A 19,593-nucleotide genomic window follows, 5' to 3' on the forward strand; every position below is an offset into this window, starting at 1 on the left:
GTTGGCGCATATCCCTACTGGCGCCATGCCGACCACGCCGATTCTCCGCATTGCGGAGAATTGCGTTCCGACATCATGGCGCGATTCGCGCATTGCCACGCCGATTCTCCGATCCGGCGGGGGGGTCTGAGAATTCCGCCCAAAATACCTCGAGATCTTACAATATCTTTCCATGGTATGTCATCCTCATATTCCACATATGCAAAAGAAAAACATTTATATCATCAAATTTCAGTTTATTTATTACTGGGTCACTGTGCGGAGCCTGCACGTTCTCCCCTTGTCTGCGTGGGTTTCCTCTGGGTGCTCTGGTTTCCTTCCACAGTCCAAAGACGTGCAGGTTAGGTGGATTGGCCATGATAAATTACACTTAGTGTCCAAAAAAAAAGGTTAGATTGGGTTCCGGGGATAGGGTGGAAGTGAGGGCTTTAGTGGGTCGGTGCAGACTCGATGGGCTGAATGGCCTTCTGCACTGTATGTTCTATGTTCTATTTGGTATTAGAGATGACACAATTTATCTTCGTAAAATCCAACTGTTTGAATTTTCCCTGCTTTCCAAGATTCTGAAGTATTGAACTAGCTGTTCTATTTCTTGTGAACAAACCATGTACTGTCTATGAGAGAAATTTGCTGTGGAGAATAAACGGAAATTCAAACTCCACTGCTCCTTTGTTGTCATTTGTGGTTAATCAGGACTAATTCACTGAATTAGAACAGTGAAGATTCCACACTCACCCTCCATTGACACCAACAAACTGAAGGTTCTTCTTTGTGCCATTTGCTTCATGCTTTCTGGGGCTATCTTTTTTCTTCATAATGGATTTCAGTGTGCTTACACAGTTAGAAGATGCTGCAAAAAAAAAAGTTTAATGTTGCATTTGTGAAAGATGCTTACCCACATACATAGGATAAATGGCCATTCCTGGCAAAATGGTGAAAGTTGTACTACCAAATACTGATGCAGTAGTTTATCTACTAACAGAATATGTTGGGTTAGCGTTCACTCACAGAATGAAGTATGTGGATCCCACTCAGCAATTTCCCACAGAGCAACTTTCCTGACATCAACTGCAATAGTTTGAGAGAAGTAAGGGAGAGAGGAAGCAGTGAGAAGTATGGAGGGAAGTAGGGACATAAGGAGCAAAGGTACCTTAAGGAATGGGATAACACCCTCCACTCAAGATGAAAACAACGTTTGTGTAAGTGACAAGTAAACTCAAATGCTTGTGAAAAGCAATGAAATTTGAAAATAACATTAAGCTATGGCAACAAAAAAGGGAGATGACTTTATATTGGATTGAGTGGAGCATCTTGAATTTTGACAATAGTTTTTGGGTTATTCCATTTACTTTCTACAGGATCCGAATATTTAAAAAATATTAAATATTTTTAATATTAAATATTAAAATATTAAAAAAAGAATTATAATTCTTCTGGAGCACAAGACTCTAGGTTTTAATATGTTAATAAGCCAAAGGTTTAAGCTTGCAAGTTCATATTGGGTGGCTTCATAAACAAAGAGAATGCCCTGTAATGAGAAGGGCCATTCTTGTGCAATTGGGCCATTTGTGTGCAATCTTTAAGGACTGGATTCAAAATTAGCATTCACAGGAGTCTGAGAGTTGCCTTTTTGTCACTTTCTCAGGCCGAGATGATGCTTGGTACAGGAAGACTAAGAATAAAGGCAATAGGAAAAGTGGAATACACTTTAACACAACCAGTTTTTAAAATGCACTCCGGTTTCCTGTAACTATACAAAAATCAATAGTACAATCTGCACAAAAAAAGAGTGACCTTTTGCTAATTTTATTCCACATCTGTTCAAACGATGTTTCCAGGTTACAGTGTTAGATCCTTTGAAACCACGGTGAATCAAACGCACTGACATTTAATAAAACTTGTTTTTTATTCCTTAATTCCCTTCATTAGATCAGATACTGAAGTAGTTGGCATTCAGTGTACAAATGAAGATCAACTACACAAAGGCACATTACACTGTTCCAGCAAGCTAATTTATCAATATTTTGTTAAGGTAGACTGCAGAGGAAATGGAAGTGATTAATTGATCCATGAAGAAGCTAAACATTTAGGTTTAATTGGTATCACTCTTGTTCACATGTCTTGTCATTTGAAAACATATAGCCATGATCCTTCCCACTTCAGCATTCATGGGTAAACTGAAATTGAAGATTGGGAGGCAGAAACATAATGCAGCAGTGGGAAGCCTTCAAAGAGGCGATAGTCTGGATACAATCTAGCTCCATTCCCACAAGGGGGAAATTGACAGCAACCAAATGAATGACAAATGAATTGAGCCATGACCAAGACTTTCTATTTCCAACTCTGTGACATCATCTGACTCACTCTTCTCTCAGCTTATAAAATGCAGAAACTTTTCATGCCATTGTTACTTCCTATTTTTTTACCTTTTGCAAACTTGAGGAAATACAAAGCTCTATTGTCTGAGTCCTAACTCACACCAAAGTTGCATTAACCCATCACCCCTGTGCTTGTTGGAATATATTGACTACCATTTAGGCAATGCCTTGATTTGAAAATTCTTATCAGCGTTCAAATCCTTGGCTTCATCCCTTCCTACCTCTAAATTCCTTCAATGCTGCAGCCCTCCAAGATATCTGCACTCCTCTAACCTATTAATCATTCAACCAATATTTTTGAATCTTAACTGACCTCTGAAACAGCTTAGCAAGCCTTCAGTTTATCCAAACTGCTACAGATAGTTGAAAAAATAATAAAATAGGTTGGACCATCCAGTATAAATCTAGGCACTGGAAACAACAAAAACCCTCCCTACCTAGTTGTTCCTGCAAAGTTCTCCTTCGTGCCCAAATTGGAACAGTCTGACATAGTCATACCTGCCAAATCATACCCGACAGCCAATGTCTTGATCTCCTCTTTCACCCCCACTGGCTATGTCTTGTCCTGTCCCAGAGTAATATACAGTCACGTTGGTGAAGGGGCGCTCAGGGAGTCTTCAACATTAATTCTGGGTGCCATAAATCTAATGACATCAGGTAAAATCTGGACAAGGAAACCTCCTGTTTATTACCACTAAATTATCTTCTCCAGGTTGAACACCACTCGGAAGAACACTATGGGTAGCAAGGGCACATAAAGTACTGTGTGGAGGACTTTAATGCCCATCACCGTGAGTAGATCAGGGCATTACTAGTCTTGAAGGACAAATGAGAACAAATAAGAGGGACAAGTCTACTTCATCACACCCGCTCCAATCTATCTGTCCATGAAAATATTGATAGGAATGAACACCACACAGCCTTTTTGGATACAACCTTTCATCTTCACACTGAGGATTATGCTCTAGTTGTGCAATACTATGCTAGCAGTTTGAAACTGGGCATCCATGAAGCACTGTGGGCCATCAACATTGAATTCAATTGCAATCAGTAACCTCGTGGTCTGGCACATCCTTAATTTTATATAACCCTAGTATAGGAAGGCACGCCAGGAGCAATACTAGGCATTTTACTGCCTGGCATTTTATTGCCAGGAGCAATACTAGACACTAGGGGCAGCAGGGTAGCATTGGGGGCAGCAGGGTAGCAAGGGGGGCAGCAGGGTAGCATGGTGGTTAGCATAAATGCTTCACAGCTCCAGGGTCCCAGGTTCGATTCCCGGCTGGGTCATTGTCTGTGTGGAGTCTGCACATCCTCCCCCTGTGTGCGTGGGTTTCCTCCGGGTGCTCCGGTTTCCTCCCACAGTCCAAAGATGTGCGGGTTAGGTGGATTGGCCATGCTAAATTGCCCGTAGTGTCCTAATTAAAGTAAGGTTAAGGGGGGGGGGGGGTTGTTGGGTTACGGGTATAGGGTGGATACGTGGGTTTGAGTAGGGTGATCATGGCTCGGCACAACATTGAGGGCCGAAGGACCTGTTCGGTGCTGTACTGTTCTATGTTCTATGTTCTATTTCTAAAAATGAGATGTCAATTTGGTGAAGCTAAAATGCAAGCCTACATACATTCTAAAGTAAGGCATAATTAGAGAGACAGATAAGCAAACTCACAACCAACAGATCTAAGCTCTGTGTTGGCATGATGTGTAAAGTCCTCCTTATTAACATGTGGGGACTTGCACCCAAATTGGAACAGTCTGACAGTCATATTTGTCAAGTCATACCCTACAGCCAAATGTTCAGACTTCTCCATCACCCCCACTGTCCTGGACCCACCAAAGGTGCCAGGCAGGAGAGCAATATACATTCACAAAGAAAGTTGGGGGAGGGAGCTGACAACATTCCTGCTGTAGCACTGAAGATTTGTGCTCCAGAACTAGTCAAGCCTCTTGTCAGGAAAACAGAGGCAGTATCAAGTGATCAACATTTATGATGTTAAATATCATAAATAAGGTATAGATTGAACTGGGTTTAATGTAATGCTTCTTTGAAAGAAGAGTAAAACTCAAGTAGATTCATCTTGGACAAAGGCGTTTGTGTGTGTGGCAGTTTTGGTCAGTTCAAACTGTGCTTCTATTGTGCTCAGAGAGGTTTACGACATGAAAAGTAAATAAAAGCACGGAGAAGGAAAGAGTGGTCGCTTAGCAACCAGGGTCAAATTTAAGGTAGGAAGGCTTTTTGCGATGTTTCTCAACTGAATTCGTAGCATTTGGTTACAGGCAGCTACAAAGGGAGCATCTCTCTCAGCTCTGTTAGAAGAAAAGCCATAAAATGGATTAATGATGCAGAAAACCAGAATGCTAGTGCCAGAAATCTAACGGACAGCTATTTAAGCAAACTAGAGAAATTAATAGGAGTTTCTAGGAAGTCTGAAGTTAAAGGAACAGGAACACAGGAAATGGGGACGAGAACAGAGTACTGTTCATTGAAGACAGACAGCTGAAAAGGTGCTGGCTAGTGAGAAGCCAGAATGATATTTGAAGTGGTTCTAAAGTTTGTGATATCTTACTCCTGTTTGAGACATGTTTAATAAAATAATTGTGCAGCAATCGGTGACTGGATTTCAGAGTTTGTGTGAAAATATTCAGGACAAATAAATCCTGAAATGAGAGTTGGAAAACCTGGAAGTGGATCCCTGCTAACACAGTGGAGAGGAAACTTTGTGAAACTATAGTTGGAAAGTCTGCAGCTGGACTCTTGATGAAAACAGCTGACGGAAAACATTGTTTGAAAGAAGATTTTAAAGCATGCCTTTCCAAGAGTGGACAAAACACCTGGGGAAATTTGAGGAGAAATCCATGGAACATCGATTGAGTGGCATCTGCCATTTGGTTGCAGAGTGTGGTGTTGTATGATCACAGGGTTTAAAGGGACTGTGTGTACTGAAAACCTTGTAGCCCAAGATAATAATAACAATAATAATAATAATCGCTTATTGTCACAAGTAGGCTTCAGTGAAGTTACTGTGAAAAGCCCCCATTAGATTACGTATTTTATAATCTATGTTATCATTAAAATGGGCATACATTTCTAAAGGGGGTGGGGGCAGGGGGGGGGGGGGGGAGAGGAGTATTGTGCTGTAACCAAACTGTGTTCAATAAAACATTTTTCTTGTTGTTAGAAACTAATTGACAGTCGTGTGACTCTTTTCCTCCATGTCTTCTTCACAAAAGCGTACGGTTACAATCTTTTGAGCCAGGGATCCATTCTGGGACCATTACTTCCAGTAGTAACATCAACTGGAATCATTAACACCCTAGTCAGGTTATTCTAGTCCAACTATAACATTGGATTCTACCCAACAATGTCCACAAAGTAGAGGACAATTTCTGCCCCATGAGCCTGAAATGTATTCAACCATGGAGCATTCACAATCTTCAATAGAGAATTCTAAAGATTCACATCCCTTTGAATGAAGTAATGTCTCCTCATCTCAGTGCTAAATGATCGACCTGTATCTGGAGACTGTGCTCCCATGTTTTCAATTCCTCGACCAGTGGGACTAATTCCTCAGCATTCACTCTGACAAACCCTTTCAGAATTTTGTAGATTCTAATGAGATAGTCTCTCACTGTTCTAATCTCCCAAGAATATAAACCCAAATTACTCAGCTCCTCATCCCAGGGACCAATTCAATTAACGTTTGCTGTATCATCTCCAATGCAAGTATCCTTTTTAAAGGTGGAGACCAAAATGGTTCAAAATATTCTAGATTCACCAAAATCCTGTACAATTGTAGAATACATCTTTATCCTTGTACTCCAGTCCCTTTGCAATAAAGGCCAACACGCCTTCCTAATTGCTTGCTGCACCTGTTTGCCAACTTCCGGCATTCTTTGTACAAACGTACCCAGGTCTCTTTGAATGTCAACATTTACAAGTTGCACATTTTTCAAAAATATTTTGCTTTTCTATTCTTACAACCACAGTAAATAACTTCACATTTCCCCCATTGTACTCCATTTGTCATCATGTTGCCCACACACGTAACCTGTCTTTTTCTTTACAGCCTGTCACACCGCCCCCACATCATTATCTTTTAATCTCGTTTAGTATCATCACCAAACGCAGATACATTACTTTCTGTCTTTTCATGTAAGGGCTCATCTTTGATCCTTGTAGCACTCCAATATTCACTGCCTGCCACTTTATAAAAAGCCTTGTTTATGCCTACGCTTGACTTTATGCAAACTCTCTACTTTCTACCCATTTACTAAGCCTCTGCACATACGAGCATATCTCCCCCCCCCCCCCCCCCCCCCCCCCCCCCAAACTCCATGAGCCATTATCTTGCCTATTAAACATTTCTGCAGCATCTCATTGAATTCCTTTTGGAAAGCCAGATACATTACATCTACTGGTTCCCCTTTATAGATAGTTATACCCTCAAAAAACTCTAATACATCAGTCAAACATAATCTCTCTTTAGTAAAGCCATGTTCACTTGTTCTAATCATACTATGCTTTTCAAAATATACTTTAAGACTTCCATTAATGCCAGATTCCAGCATTTTCCCAACAACTATCCCAATATCTAATTTTAGGCTAACAGGCCTGTAGTTCATGGTTTTCTCCCTCCTAATGGGAGCATTCCAGAGTCTAAGGAATTTGGAAATTGCAGTATTGGGCAACGCTGATATGTGTGGAAGATGATTCCTGATTATATTTTAATCATGACATTGGAGGTGGAATTACATTAAACACTTGTAAAAAAACATGAAGCGTTAAGGACAAAAGCAGGAAAGTAAAAGCATGGATAACTGATATAGAGTTTGTACCAACATAATTGATCACCTGTTGAGATTTAAAACTTCAAATAATTGCAACGTTCCCCAGAACAGCTTTTAAAAGTTAGTTTAACAAGTTAAAAATGTTAATTTTTAAAAATGTACAAGTCCATTAGTGCTAGAAAAGGCGGCACAGGACTGGGGAAAAGAGAGCTCCCGTCTTTTGAATATTAATAATACTGTACAGCTTTGGGCTTTATTTAATTGAGAATTAGAGTCATGTCACCACAGACTGTAGGCGTAGGCAGGTAGCGTTGTCCCCTGTGGTCATCCCTCGTAAACAGGTACATAGTGTTGAATACTGTTTGGGAGGATGGTCTCTCAGGGGAAAGCAGCAACAGCCCTGTTTGTAACACCATGGTTTACTCTGCTGTACAACAGGGGAGGACAAAAACTGGGACATCGATAGTGGTTAGGGGACTTGATTGTAAGGGGAGCCAATTGGCTTGTTAAAGAGGCATTTTTGTGGTCACGAACTAGACTCTTGAATAACATGCTGCCTCCTTGGTGCCAGAGTCAAGAATATCTCAGAGCGAATGCAGGGCATGCAGAAGGTGGAGGGTGCACAGCCAGTGGTCGTGGTACATGTCAGTACCAACAACATGGGTTGAAAAAGGGATGAGGTCCTGCAACAGAAATTTAGGGAGTTAGGTAGTAGATTAAAGAGCAGGACTTTTAAAGTTGTAATCTCTGGATTACTCCTGGTGCCACACCCTACTGAGTATAGGAATAGGAAGATATGTCAGACAAATGCATGGCTAAAGGGATAGTGTTTTTTGGATAATTGGGACTGTTTCTGGGGTAGGTGGGAACTGTACACATTGGACAGGTTGCAGCTGAACCAGAATGAGTCCAATATCCTTACTGGGAGGCTTGCTTGTACTGTTGGGGAGGTTTTAAAACAAATTTGGCAGGGGGATTAAATTTGGGCAGCATGGTAGTATTGTGGATAGCACAAATGCTTCACAGCTCCAGGGTCCCAGGTTCGATTCCGGCTTGGGTCACTGTCTGTGCGGAGTCTGCACATCCTCCCAGTGTGTGCATGGGTTTCCTCCGGGTGCTCCGGTTTCCTCCCACAGTCCAAAGATCTGCAGGTTAGGTGGATTGGCCATGATAAATTGCTCTTAGTGTTGGGTGGGGTTACTGGCTTATGGGGATAGGGTGGAGGTGTTGACCTTGGGTAGGGTGCTCTTTCCAAGAGCCGGTGCAGAGTTGATGGGCCGAATGGCCTCCTTCTACACTGTAAATTGTGTGTGTGTGTGTGTGTGTGTGTGTGTATGGGACACAGGAGATGTACAGTTGGGAGCAAGGCTTAGTCAAATATTGAAGGAAACTAGGTCAGTGCAGCAGGCAGGGAGGTCACGGGCATGATAAGGCATATGGGAGAATTGGAAGGCTAAATGGCATCTATTTGGTCTGGTAAGAGCATTGATCAGCACGTGGAAATATGATATTGTTGCAATCACTGAGACATGGTTCAAAGGAAGGCAGGACTGGCAACTCCCATTCCAGGGCACAGAAGTTTCAGGCAAGATGGGAGGGGGGATGTAAGAGAGATGGGGTCATTGCATTATTGATAAGAGTTCATCACTGCAGTAATGAGGAAGGATGTCTTAGAAAGCTCTTCAAATGAAGCCAAAGGAAGTTTTTTTAAAAAAAGTGAAATAGTGAGAATATAGGGCCACCGTGTTCCTCTAAGAGCAAGGGCATGGGTGGCAAGTCCAGGTAGCCCTGGATATCAAGGATATAGAGGGTTTGATGAAGAAAAAAATGAAGAATATGGAAGGTACAGAACATTAAAAACGAGGGAGGTAGGAGTAGATTGTGTGTAGGGGGATGCTTAAAAAAGAAATTAGGAGGGGCTACAAAATATCATTGCCAGATAGGATTCAGGAAAACCCCAAAGTATTGTACAAGTATATTAAGAGCAAGAGGATAACTAGAGAAAGAATGGGGCCCATTAGGGACCAAAGGGGCAATCTGTGAATGGAGCCAGAGAACATGGGCAAGATCTTAAATGAATATTTTTCATCTGTATTCACCAAGGAGAAAGACATGGTCGCTGGAGATTTCAGTTGGGACAGTGAAGTTCTAGAGCATGTTAAGATTAATAAGGATGATTAGATATTTTAGTGGCATAAAGGTGTCTAAGTCCCCACGGCCTGATGAGATGTATTCCAGGCCGCTATAGGAAACAAGGGAGGAGTTTGCTGGGGCCCCGGCGGAGATATTTAAATCTTCACTGGCCACAGGTGAAGTGCAAGATGATGGGAGGATAGCTAATGTGGTACCTTTATTCAAGAAGCTCAGCAGGGATAAGCCAGGTAATTTCAGGGCAATTAGTCTAACTTCAGTGGTACGAAAAGTATTGGAAAGAATTTTGAGGGGAAGGTTAATTAACACTTGGAAAAGCAGGGATTGATCAGGGATAGTCAGCATAGATTTGTTGGTGGGACATCCTGTCTAACTAATTTAATTGAGTTTTTTTGAAAAGGTAACTATATATACTTTTGAGGGTACTGCAATTGATGTGGTTTATATGGACAGTAAGGCCTTTGACAAGGTTCAATATGGAAGGCTAGTCCAAAAGGTTACAGCACATGGGATCCAAGGCAAGTTAGCACATTGCATTCAAAATTGGCTTGTTAAAAAGGAGGCAAAGGGTGATGCCGGGGGTTGCTTTTGTGATTGGAAGCCTGTGAATGGTGGTGTACCACAGGGATCGGTCCTGGGACCCTTGGTGTTTGTTACATACATCAACAACTTGGATATGAATATAGAAGGTATAATTAGCAAGTTTGTAGATGACATGAAAATTGGTGGTGTTGTTGTTAGTGAGGAGGATAGTCTTAGGCTACACACTGACAGTGATCAACTGGTAAGTTGGGCACATCAATAGCAGATGGAATTTAATCCTAATGAATGTGAGGTGATACATTTTGTGAGGTCTAATAAGAGTGGGATATACACAATGAATGGTAGGTCCCCAGGGTGTATTGAGGAATAATACTTGGTGAACAAGTCCATAGATCCCTGAAGGTGGCGGCACAGATAGACACGGTGGTGAAGGAGGCATACGGAATGCTTGCCTCATTAGCCAGGGTATAGAACATAGGAGCTGGCACAACTTTATAAAACATTGGTTAGGCCACACATGGAATAGTGCGTGCAGTTCTGGTCGCCACACCATCAGAAGGGCGTGATTGCACTGGAGGGGGTGAAGAGGAGATTCACCAGGATGTTGCCTTGGATGGAAAGTTTCAGCAATGAGGTGAGACTGGATAAACTGGATTTATTTTTCTTGGAGCAGGAGGCTGAGGGAGGGGTCCGATAGAGGAATACAAAATGAGAGGTATAGATAGGGTAGATCGTAAGAATTTTTTTCCCCAAGGCAGAAATGTCTAAGACCTGAGGGCATAGGTTTAAGATGAGGAGTAAGTGGTTAGAGGGGACCTCAGGAAATATTTCCACCACTCCCTGGGTGAAAAAATATGGAATGCGCTACCTGAGAGGGTGGTGGAGGCCGGTACTCTTACAACATTTAAGAAGCATCTGGACGAGCACTTAAATCGCCAAGGCGTAGTAGGCTATGGACCAAGTGCTGGTAAATGGGATTAGTATAGATTGGCATTTGACGGTTAGCATAGACATGGTGGGCTAAAGGGCCTGGTTCTGTGCTGTATTACTCTAAGATTCTGACTCAAAGGCTGCTCCCATTGGTCTAGTGTTGAAAGATGCCCACGGAGCTTGTTCTCCCTTGAAGGAGACAATACAAAGACACATATATAGAAAATAGCAGGAGGCCATTCAGCTCTTTGAGCCTGCTCCTCCATTCATTATGATCATGGTTAATCATTAGAGTTCAATACCCTGACCTCGACTCCCCCCCCCCTCAAATCCCTTGATCGCTTTAGCCCAAGAGCTATATCTATTTCCTTCTTGAAATTATACAACGTTTTGACCTCAACTAATTTCTGTGGTTGCAAATTATACAGACTCACCACTCTCTGGGTGAAGAAATTTCTCCTCACCTCAGTCCTAAAAGGTTTACCATTATCCTCAAACTATGACCCTTAGTTCTGGACTCACCCACCATCTTTCTGTATCTACCCCGTCTAAACCGGTTAGAATTTTGGAAGTTTCTATGAGATTTCCTCTCGCTCTTCTAAATTCCAATGAATATAATCTGAACCAATTTGAGCGTCTCCTCAATGATAGTTCTGCCATCCCAGGAATCAGCCTGGTAAAACTTTGCTGCACTCCCTCCACAGCAAGAACATCCTTCCTCAGATAATGACACCAACACTGCACACATGCTGCACGGTTCATCACAATACGTACCATGAGGTGGAGATGTTGCTTGTTGGTTAGTTAAAACAGTTTGAAGAATTGTGCCTTCCTCTTGTGGCGAGGTCTCACAAGAGTCCAGAATCTTTAAAGTTGATAAATTTGTTGACGTCAGAAGACTGCTGGCAGTTTGGATACATGAACTCTGCTCAGTTCTTTCACCTGTTAAATGGAAAAAGGCAATTTCTTAGCATAGAGCAACACTACTGCAGCAAATGGTATAACATTTCTAAATCTGCAGTTCATTACCTCCAAGTTCTACCCACGCATATATTGCACATCGGGTTGCTTGCTTGGAGTACATTGGAAGTATATGAGCACTGAAGAGTCCAGAAAATTTACAGATGAGGTGCATTTTGTATTCAAATATTACTGTGATGACATCTGTACACACGTGTATTTATATATATATTATTATATATTATTTATATATATTCAAAACTAAGGTCTTGGTGGAACATCCTGGAAAGGGTCCATCAATGAGGTCACTGAAGACCATTAAAGAATTTAAAAACAAGGTAAGATTAAAAATAAGGGGCGGGATTCTCCGTGAACTGGCGGGCCAGGCAACTCCGGCGCGAAGGAGTGGTGTGAACCATTCCGGCGTTGGGCCGCCCCGAAGCTGCGGAATTCTCCGCACCTTCAGGGGCTAGGCCAGCGCCGGAGTGGTTTGCGTGCGCCGGCCATGCCAACCTGCACAGAAGGGCCTCCACCGGCCGGCGCGAGTTGGCGCATGCGTGGGAGCGCCAGCGTGCGCTGGCATCATCCCAGCGCATGGGCATGGGGAGGTTCATCTCCGTGCCGGCCATCGTGGACTGTTACACCAGCCGGCGCAGAGGAATAGAGTGGGCCAGATCCCCCCGCGCACCCCCCCCCCTCCCCCACCCACCCCACCCCGAGGACCCCCCCACGGAGCCAGGTCCTGCTGGTACATACCTGTCGTAACGTACACTGTTGGGACCGGCTGAAAATGGGCAGCCACTTGGTCTGTCACAGGCCGGAGAATCGCCGGGGGGCCACTGCCAACAGCCCCCGACCGGCGCGGAGTGATTCCTGCCCCCGCCAAATCCCCGGCGCCGGAGGATTCAGCAGCCGGTGAACAGGGAGAGGCAATGGACTGAATCAAGTCGGAAGTAATAGGTAAACAGCGTAAGGCGCAGGAATTGGATATGGGCAGCAGAGTTTTGGACGAGTTATAGTTTTAATAACTTGGAGGATAAATAGCATTGAAATAGTCCAGTTACAAAGGCAAACGTGAACTGTGTGCAGATGAACTGAGGAAGGAGTAGGCAGTACTTGTGAAGTTGACCTCCACCCCAGCCGCACCCACCTGCAGCCCGTGCTGGTCCGACACCCCGAAAATGGCCTCTAGAGGCCCTGGTACCACCCCAGAGGTGACCTTAAAAAACCTCCCTCCAATACCCCTTCAGCTTCGGGTGGGACCAAAACATGTGAACATGGTTTGAGGGGCTCCTCCCACAGAGCTCACATACATCCTCCACCGCCTTAAAGGGACGGCTCATCCTCTCCCTCACGAGATGCGGCCTATACACAACCTTCAGCTGTATCAGCCCCAACCTCGCACATGAGCTTGAGGCATTTACCCTCCGGAGCACCTCATTCCAGACTATCTTCCATAACCTCCCCCAACTCTTCCTCTCACTTGGCTTTAATTCCCTCCAAGGAAATCGTCCTCCCCCAGAATTTACCCATAAATCGGCGACACCCCTTTCTCCATTCCCCCTGTCGTCAATACCTCATCCAACAATGTGGAAGCCGGCGCTATCGTAAAGCTCTGAACCTCCTTCCTGGCAAACTCCTGCAGCTGCAGAGACCTAAATACTTCCCCCTGCCCCAAGTCCATATTTCTCCCCCAATCTTGTAAAACAACCTCCCAGGAACAGGTCCTTTAATACCCTGACTCCCTTCTCCTCCCATCTCTGAAACCTCCCATCCCACTTCCCTGGCTCAAACCTGTGGCTCCCCGTAATCGGCATCTCCCCTGATCCCGTCTGCAGCTTAAAGTGCTGACTCGACTGCCTCCAAATCTTCAGAGTAGCCACCACCACCAGACTCCCAGAATATTTACCCAGGGCCATCGGTAGCAGCGCTGATGCCAACGCCCTCAGCCCCGACCCCCTGCACAGACTCTCCTCCAGTCTGACCCACTGGAACTCATTTCCACCCCCCAAACCCAACTCCTCATCTTTTCAGCATTCACCACCCAGTAATAATACAATAAACTCAGGAGGCCCAAACCCCCTGCCTGCCATCCTCTCTGCAGAAGTACCTTCCTGATCCTAGCCACCTCTCCTCCCCCCCCCCCACAAATAAACAAGATAATCAACTTCTCCACCTCCTTGAAAAACACCTTTGATTAAAAAATTGGCACACACTGAAATATAAACAAAAACGGCAGCAACACATCCATTTTAACCGCCTGCACCCGACCTGCCAGTGACAGAGGAAGACCATCCCACCTTACAAAGTCCGCCTTTAACCTCCTCACCAAGCTAGTAAGATTGTACCTACGGAACCCCCTCCCAGTCCCGCAACATCGGTACCCCCAGATATCTAAAAGTGGGGTCAACGCCCTACGGAACGGCAACTCCCTGGCCGGGACACCACAAAGTATTAACTTTTGTCCAAATTTAACTTATACCACAAAAGGGACCTCAACATTCGGAGCAGCTCCAGTATACCCACCATCATCACACTTGGCTCTGACACATAAAATAATAAATCATCCGCGTACAAAGACACCCTATGTTTTACCCCCTCCCAGCACTATTCCCTTTCAAACCCCCGAACTCATCAGCGCGATGGCCAAAGGCTCAATCGCTAGCGCAAATAACAGAGGGGACATAGGGCACCCCTGCCTGGTCCCCCGGTGCAGAGCAAAATACCCCAAACTCATGTTGTTTGTGCGGACGCTCACCCTCAGCTCCCTATACAACAACCGTATGGACGCCACAAATCTGGGCCCGATCCCTATCGATCTAACACCGGCATCAAATATCCCCAATCCAATCGATCAAATTCTGCGTCCAGCGCAACTACCTTTGTGTCCCTCCCCTCCGCTGGTGTCATAGCAACAATTAACACCCTCCTAATATGCGAGAATATCCAGACGGGATATACCCAAGGTTACTACGGGAAGCGAGGGAGGAGATCGCTGCGCCATCGGCGATGATCTTTGCGTCTTCACTCTCTACTGGAGTAGTACCGGATGATTGGAGGGAGACGAATGTTGTTCCCCTATTCAAGAAAGGGAATAGGGAAATCCTTGGGAATTACAGACCCATCAGTCTTACGTCTGCGGTGAGCATAAAAGGATTCTGAGAGATAGGATTTATGATTATTTAGAAAAACATAGTTTGATTAAAGATAGTCAGCATGGCTTTGTGAGGGGCAGGTCATGCCTCACAAGCCTCATTGAATTCTTTGAGGATGTGTCGAGACACATTGATGAAGGTCGGGCAGTGGATGTTGTGGATATGTATTTCAGTAAGGCATTTGATAAGGTTCCCCATGGTCGGCTCATTCCGAAAGTTAGGGGGGTATCGGACACAGGGAAATGTGGCTCGCTGGATACAGAATTGGCTGACCGAAAGAAGACAGCGAGTGGTAATGGATGGAAAGTATTCCGCCTGAAGGTCAGTGACCAGTGGTGTCCCGCAAGGATCTGTTCTGGGACCTCTTCTCTTTATGGTTTTTATAAATGACTTGGATGAGGAAGTGCAAGGGTGGTTTAGTAAGTTTGCCCATGACACGAAGGTTGGGGGAGTTGTAGATAGTGTTGAGGTTGTTGCAGGTTACAATAGGATATTGACAATGCAGAGCTGGGCTGAGAAGTGGCAGATGGAGTTCAACCTTGATGAATGTGAAGTGATTAATTTTGGAAGGTCGAATTGGAATGCTGAATACAGGGTTAAAGGCAGGATTCTTGGAAGTGTGGAGGAACAGAGGAATCTTGGGATCCACGTACATAGATCCCTCAAAGTTGCCACCCAGGTTGATAGGATGGTTAAGAAGGCGTATGGTGTGTTGGCTTTCATTAACAGGCGGATTGAGTTTCAGAGCCGCGAGGTTTTGCTGCAGCTTTATAAAACTCTAGTTAGACTACACTTGGAATATTGTGTCCAGTTCTGGTCGCCTCATTATAGGAAGGATGTGGATGCTTTGGAGAGGGTACAGAGGAGATTTGCCAGGATGCTGCCTGAACTGGAGGGCATGTCTTATGAAGAAAGGTTGAGGGAACTAGGGCTTTTCTCACTGGAGCGAAGAAGGCAGAGAGGTGACTTGATAGAGGTGTACAAGGTGATGAGAGGCATGGATAGAGTGGATAGCCAGAGACTTTTCCCCAGGATGGAAATGGCTTACATGAGGGGGACATAATTTCAAGGTGATTGGAGGAAGGTATAGGGGAGATGTCAGAGGTAGGTTCTTTACACAGAGAGTGGTGGGTGTGTGGAATGCACTGCCGGCAGAGGTGGTGGAGTCAGAGTTATTAGGGACATTTAAGCGACTCTTAGACAGGCACATGGACAGCAGTAAATTGAAGGGGTGTAGGTTAGGTTCATCTTAGATTAGGATAAATGGTCGGCACAACATCATGGGCTGAAGGGCCTGTACTGTGCTGCACTGTTCTATGGTTCTAACTCCTTGAACACCCTATTGATTTGATTCAGGGCTATTGCCAATTTCCCCGTCCTATCCCGCATCTGCACAATTTGCCTCACCGCCGCCTCTCTCCTAAATTGGCCAGCCAACATGCCATACTCATAGACTGCTCCCCTCGCCAGCCTCAATTGGCGCACCACCCTCCTTGTGGACAACCGATTAAAACTCACCTGCAACTCCCTCCTTTTATCCAAAAGCGCTGGATCTGCATCACCCGCGTACCTCCTGTCCACCTCCAACATCTCATCTATCAACCTTTGCCGCAACACCCTCTCCGCTTTATCCACCTTCGCCTTAAACAATATCACCTCCCCCCTCACCACCATCTGTGATACCTTTCCCATGCAATTAAAAGCCATGTATTCCTCAATTATCTTCCCAATCTTTACACCAAAACCTCGGTCCCCCAGCAACCCCACATTCATTCTCCACCCAGGCCTCTGCACTGTCCCCTTCTCCAAAACCATGTCCACACAATGTGGTGCAGGATTCGAAATTGCTATCGCCGAAATTGCTGACCCCTTAATTCCAGCCAACAGCACCTTCCCTACCACACAAAAAAAAATCTATACTCGAGTAAACCTTATGGATAGAGAAAAACGAATACTCCCACTTACCCAGTGCAAAAACCTCCATGGGTCCACTCCTCCCATTTCCTCCATAAGCCCAGTCAACACCTTCAGTCCCCCGATTGGGAAAGCGAGCGTGGCTGCGACCTGTCCAGCCTTGGCTCCTGCACCAAGTTCCAGTCCCCACCCACTATCAGCTCATTCAAAGTCCAAGTCAGGAATGGCCCCACATGGTCCCAGTTAGGACCATAACACTTGCCAATGCCACCAACCTCCCTTCCAGGTGTGCACCACAGCTAAAGGTGGTGCACAGAGTGCACCTAACCAGAACCCAAAACTGTTTTTTACGGAGGTGTAGGACAAATATGAACGGTTCCAGGAAGGCCCGGCCAACCACACCCACATAGAACAGTACAGCACAGAACAGGCCCTTCGGCCCTCAATGTTGTGCCGAGCCATGATCACCCTACTCAAACCCACGTATCCACCCTATACCCGTACCCCAACAACCCCCCCCCTTAACCTTACTTTTATTAGGACACTACGGGCAATTTAGCATGGCCAATCCACCTAACCCGCACATCTTTGGACTGTGGGAGGAAACCGGAGCACCTGGAGGAAACCCACGCACACAGGGGGAGGACGTGCAGACTCCACACAGAGAGTGACCCAGCCGGGAATCGAACCTGAGACCCTGGAGCTGTGAAGCATTTATGCTAACCACCATGCTACCCTGCTGCCCATGTTGTGGGTGACCTTCTTCGAGGCAGTGACCAGGGTTGTGGGAGTGGAACCATGCCGAAACGTGGCAGTCTTTAGGGTATCAGATCAGCCAGAACTCTTCAAGGCGAGGGGGGCCCAACGCTCTTTGCCTCCCTGATCAGCTGCCGGAGACACTTGCTCAGCTGGTGATCGGCAGCGCCACGTATGACTGCAGACTGGCTGTCCAACCTGGCGGAATTTGTCAGGCTGGAGAAGATAAAATTTGCCATCCGGGAGTCAGAAGGATGCTTCCGCGGGATGGTCCGAGAACAAGCTAAAGCCCAAACCAAACTGTAATTAGACACTTGTAAATACATGCTCTGTCCATATTGGGGATTTTGCAACGTATGTATCCTGGCTAAAGGGTGAGGGGGGGTCAAGCCGCAGTGGGAGGGAAGACACTTGGTTGTAAATATGTGTGTTGGTTTCGGTTTTTATTTTCTTTTTCGGCGAGGTTTTGTAATTTGTAACTTATGAATTGTTGAACATAAAATATGAAAATTCAATACAAACATTTTTTTAAAGTTCTCGTGCTCCTGTTTCAACCTCTGGCTTTGTGATCTAGTCACCACATAAATCAGAATATACTTCTTGAAACACCTCAGTTGTTTGACTTTCCACTGGTTTTTCAACCACAGTAGGCTGCATGCCCACCTATGACCCAGCGATATTATTAACTGGGATAAAGTGTACCGCTGAAAAAGGTCATTTTTTTATTACTCCTCCCACCACTTCACCTTTCACAGGACCCTCTAACCTTACCTTACATAGTGGCAATACTGCTTCCAAACTACATGCCTCCTTATCTCTCACCATTAAAGACTGACAGGGTGGCACGGTAGCACATTGGATAGCACTGTTGCTTCACAGGGCCAGGGACCTGGGTTTGATTCCCGGCTTGGATCATAGTCTGTGCAGAGTCTGTACGTTCACCCAGTGTCTGCGTGGGTTTCCTCCGGGTGCTCCAGTTTCCTCCCACAAGTCCCGAAAGACGTGCTGTTAGATGAATTGGACATTCTGAATTCTCCCTCAGTGTATCTGAACAGGCGCCAGAGTGTGACGACGAAGGGATTTTCACAGTAACTTCATTGCAGTGTTAATGTAAGCCTACTTGCACTAATAAAGATTATTATTACTTGCTCCTGCTCCTTAAGATCTTAATCTCCTTCCAGACTCCACCTTGGACACATGAGTAACTGTACCCTCACAAATAAAATCCATAGAAAGGTTCTGGCACATGTTTATCAACCAACCTCTGAACAGGCTGTACACTCTGTTGTATTTCTTCCACGGGGACAATGTTTTCTCTTCCCACTTTAATAAACCTCACTGATGTACCCTGTTTTACCAAGTCCGTCTTCCTAGTACTTTTCTTCAGCCACCAACACCGCGACTTCACATCTCCAACTTTATTAAAATTAAAACATTTGTGTTTTCTTGTCTCTCTACCTCTATCATAGGTTTCTTTTTTACTCTGAGGCGCACTCTCCTCATCACCAACTAAACTTCCTTTGCATTGACCACCTGTGAATCTCTTATTTCCCCATTTTCTTTTCTTCACAGATTGAAATTGATGTTGAAAACCAGACTTTGCTTAGTGAACCAATTCAGAATCAAATTGCCATTTTTGTTGCCAGTCTAGCAGTTTTAACTCTTTGCTCTTCCACAGGAGTTCTCACTATTGCGGGGAGGTAATCTTTAAATTCCTCTAAAATAATAGTTTCCCTAAGAGCATCATAAGTGTGGTCCATTTTAATGCTTTTATCGACCTATCAAAATTATTTTGGTTAATTCTTTTGAATTCAATACATGCCTGACCTGATTCTTTCCTTAGATTTCTAAACTTCTGTCTATGGGCTTCTGTCACTAGTTCATTTGCACTGTATATATGGTTTTCCTCACTTCATCATAACCCCTAGATACCTTGCTCTGATAGTGATGCAGACAATTCAGTAGCTCTACGTACCAACCTTTTTTGGACCAACGCTACCCGCATGGTCTTTGGCCAATTG

General features: G+C 44.8%; 1 protein-coding gene across 9 annotated transcripts in view; it reads right to left on the reverse strand.

Annotated features, from left to right (window-relative positions):
- Positions 1–19,593, reverse strand: part of kank1a (KN motif and ankyrin repeat domains 1a) — a 430,902-nt gene that overhangs the window by 20,428 nt on the left and 390,881 nt on the right. For all 9 annotated transcript variants that reach the window (XM_038804689.1, XM_038804690.1, XM_038804682.1 and 6 more), the window contains 2 exons: positions 11,562–11,729; positions 736–850 (listed from right to left, as the gene is read on the reverse strand). In XM_038804689.1, the coding sequence (XP_038660617.1) occupies positions 736–850; positions 11,562–11,729 (283 nt within the window). The remainder of the gene's footprint in view (positions 1–735; positions 851–11,561; positions 11,730–19,593) is intronic.

The sequence above is a fragment of the Scyliorhinus canicula genome, chromosome 8, assembly GCF_902713615.1.
Source record: "Scyliorhinus canicula chromosome 8, sScyCan1.1, whole genome shotgun sequence".
Lineage (NCBI taxonomy): Eukaryota > Metazoa > Chordata > Chondrichthyes > Carcharhiniformes > Scyliorhinidae > Scyliorhinus > Scyliorhinus canicula.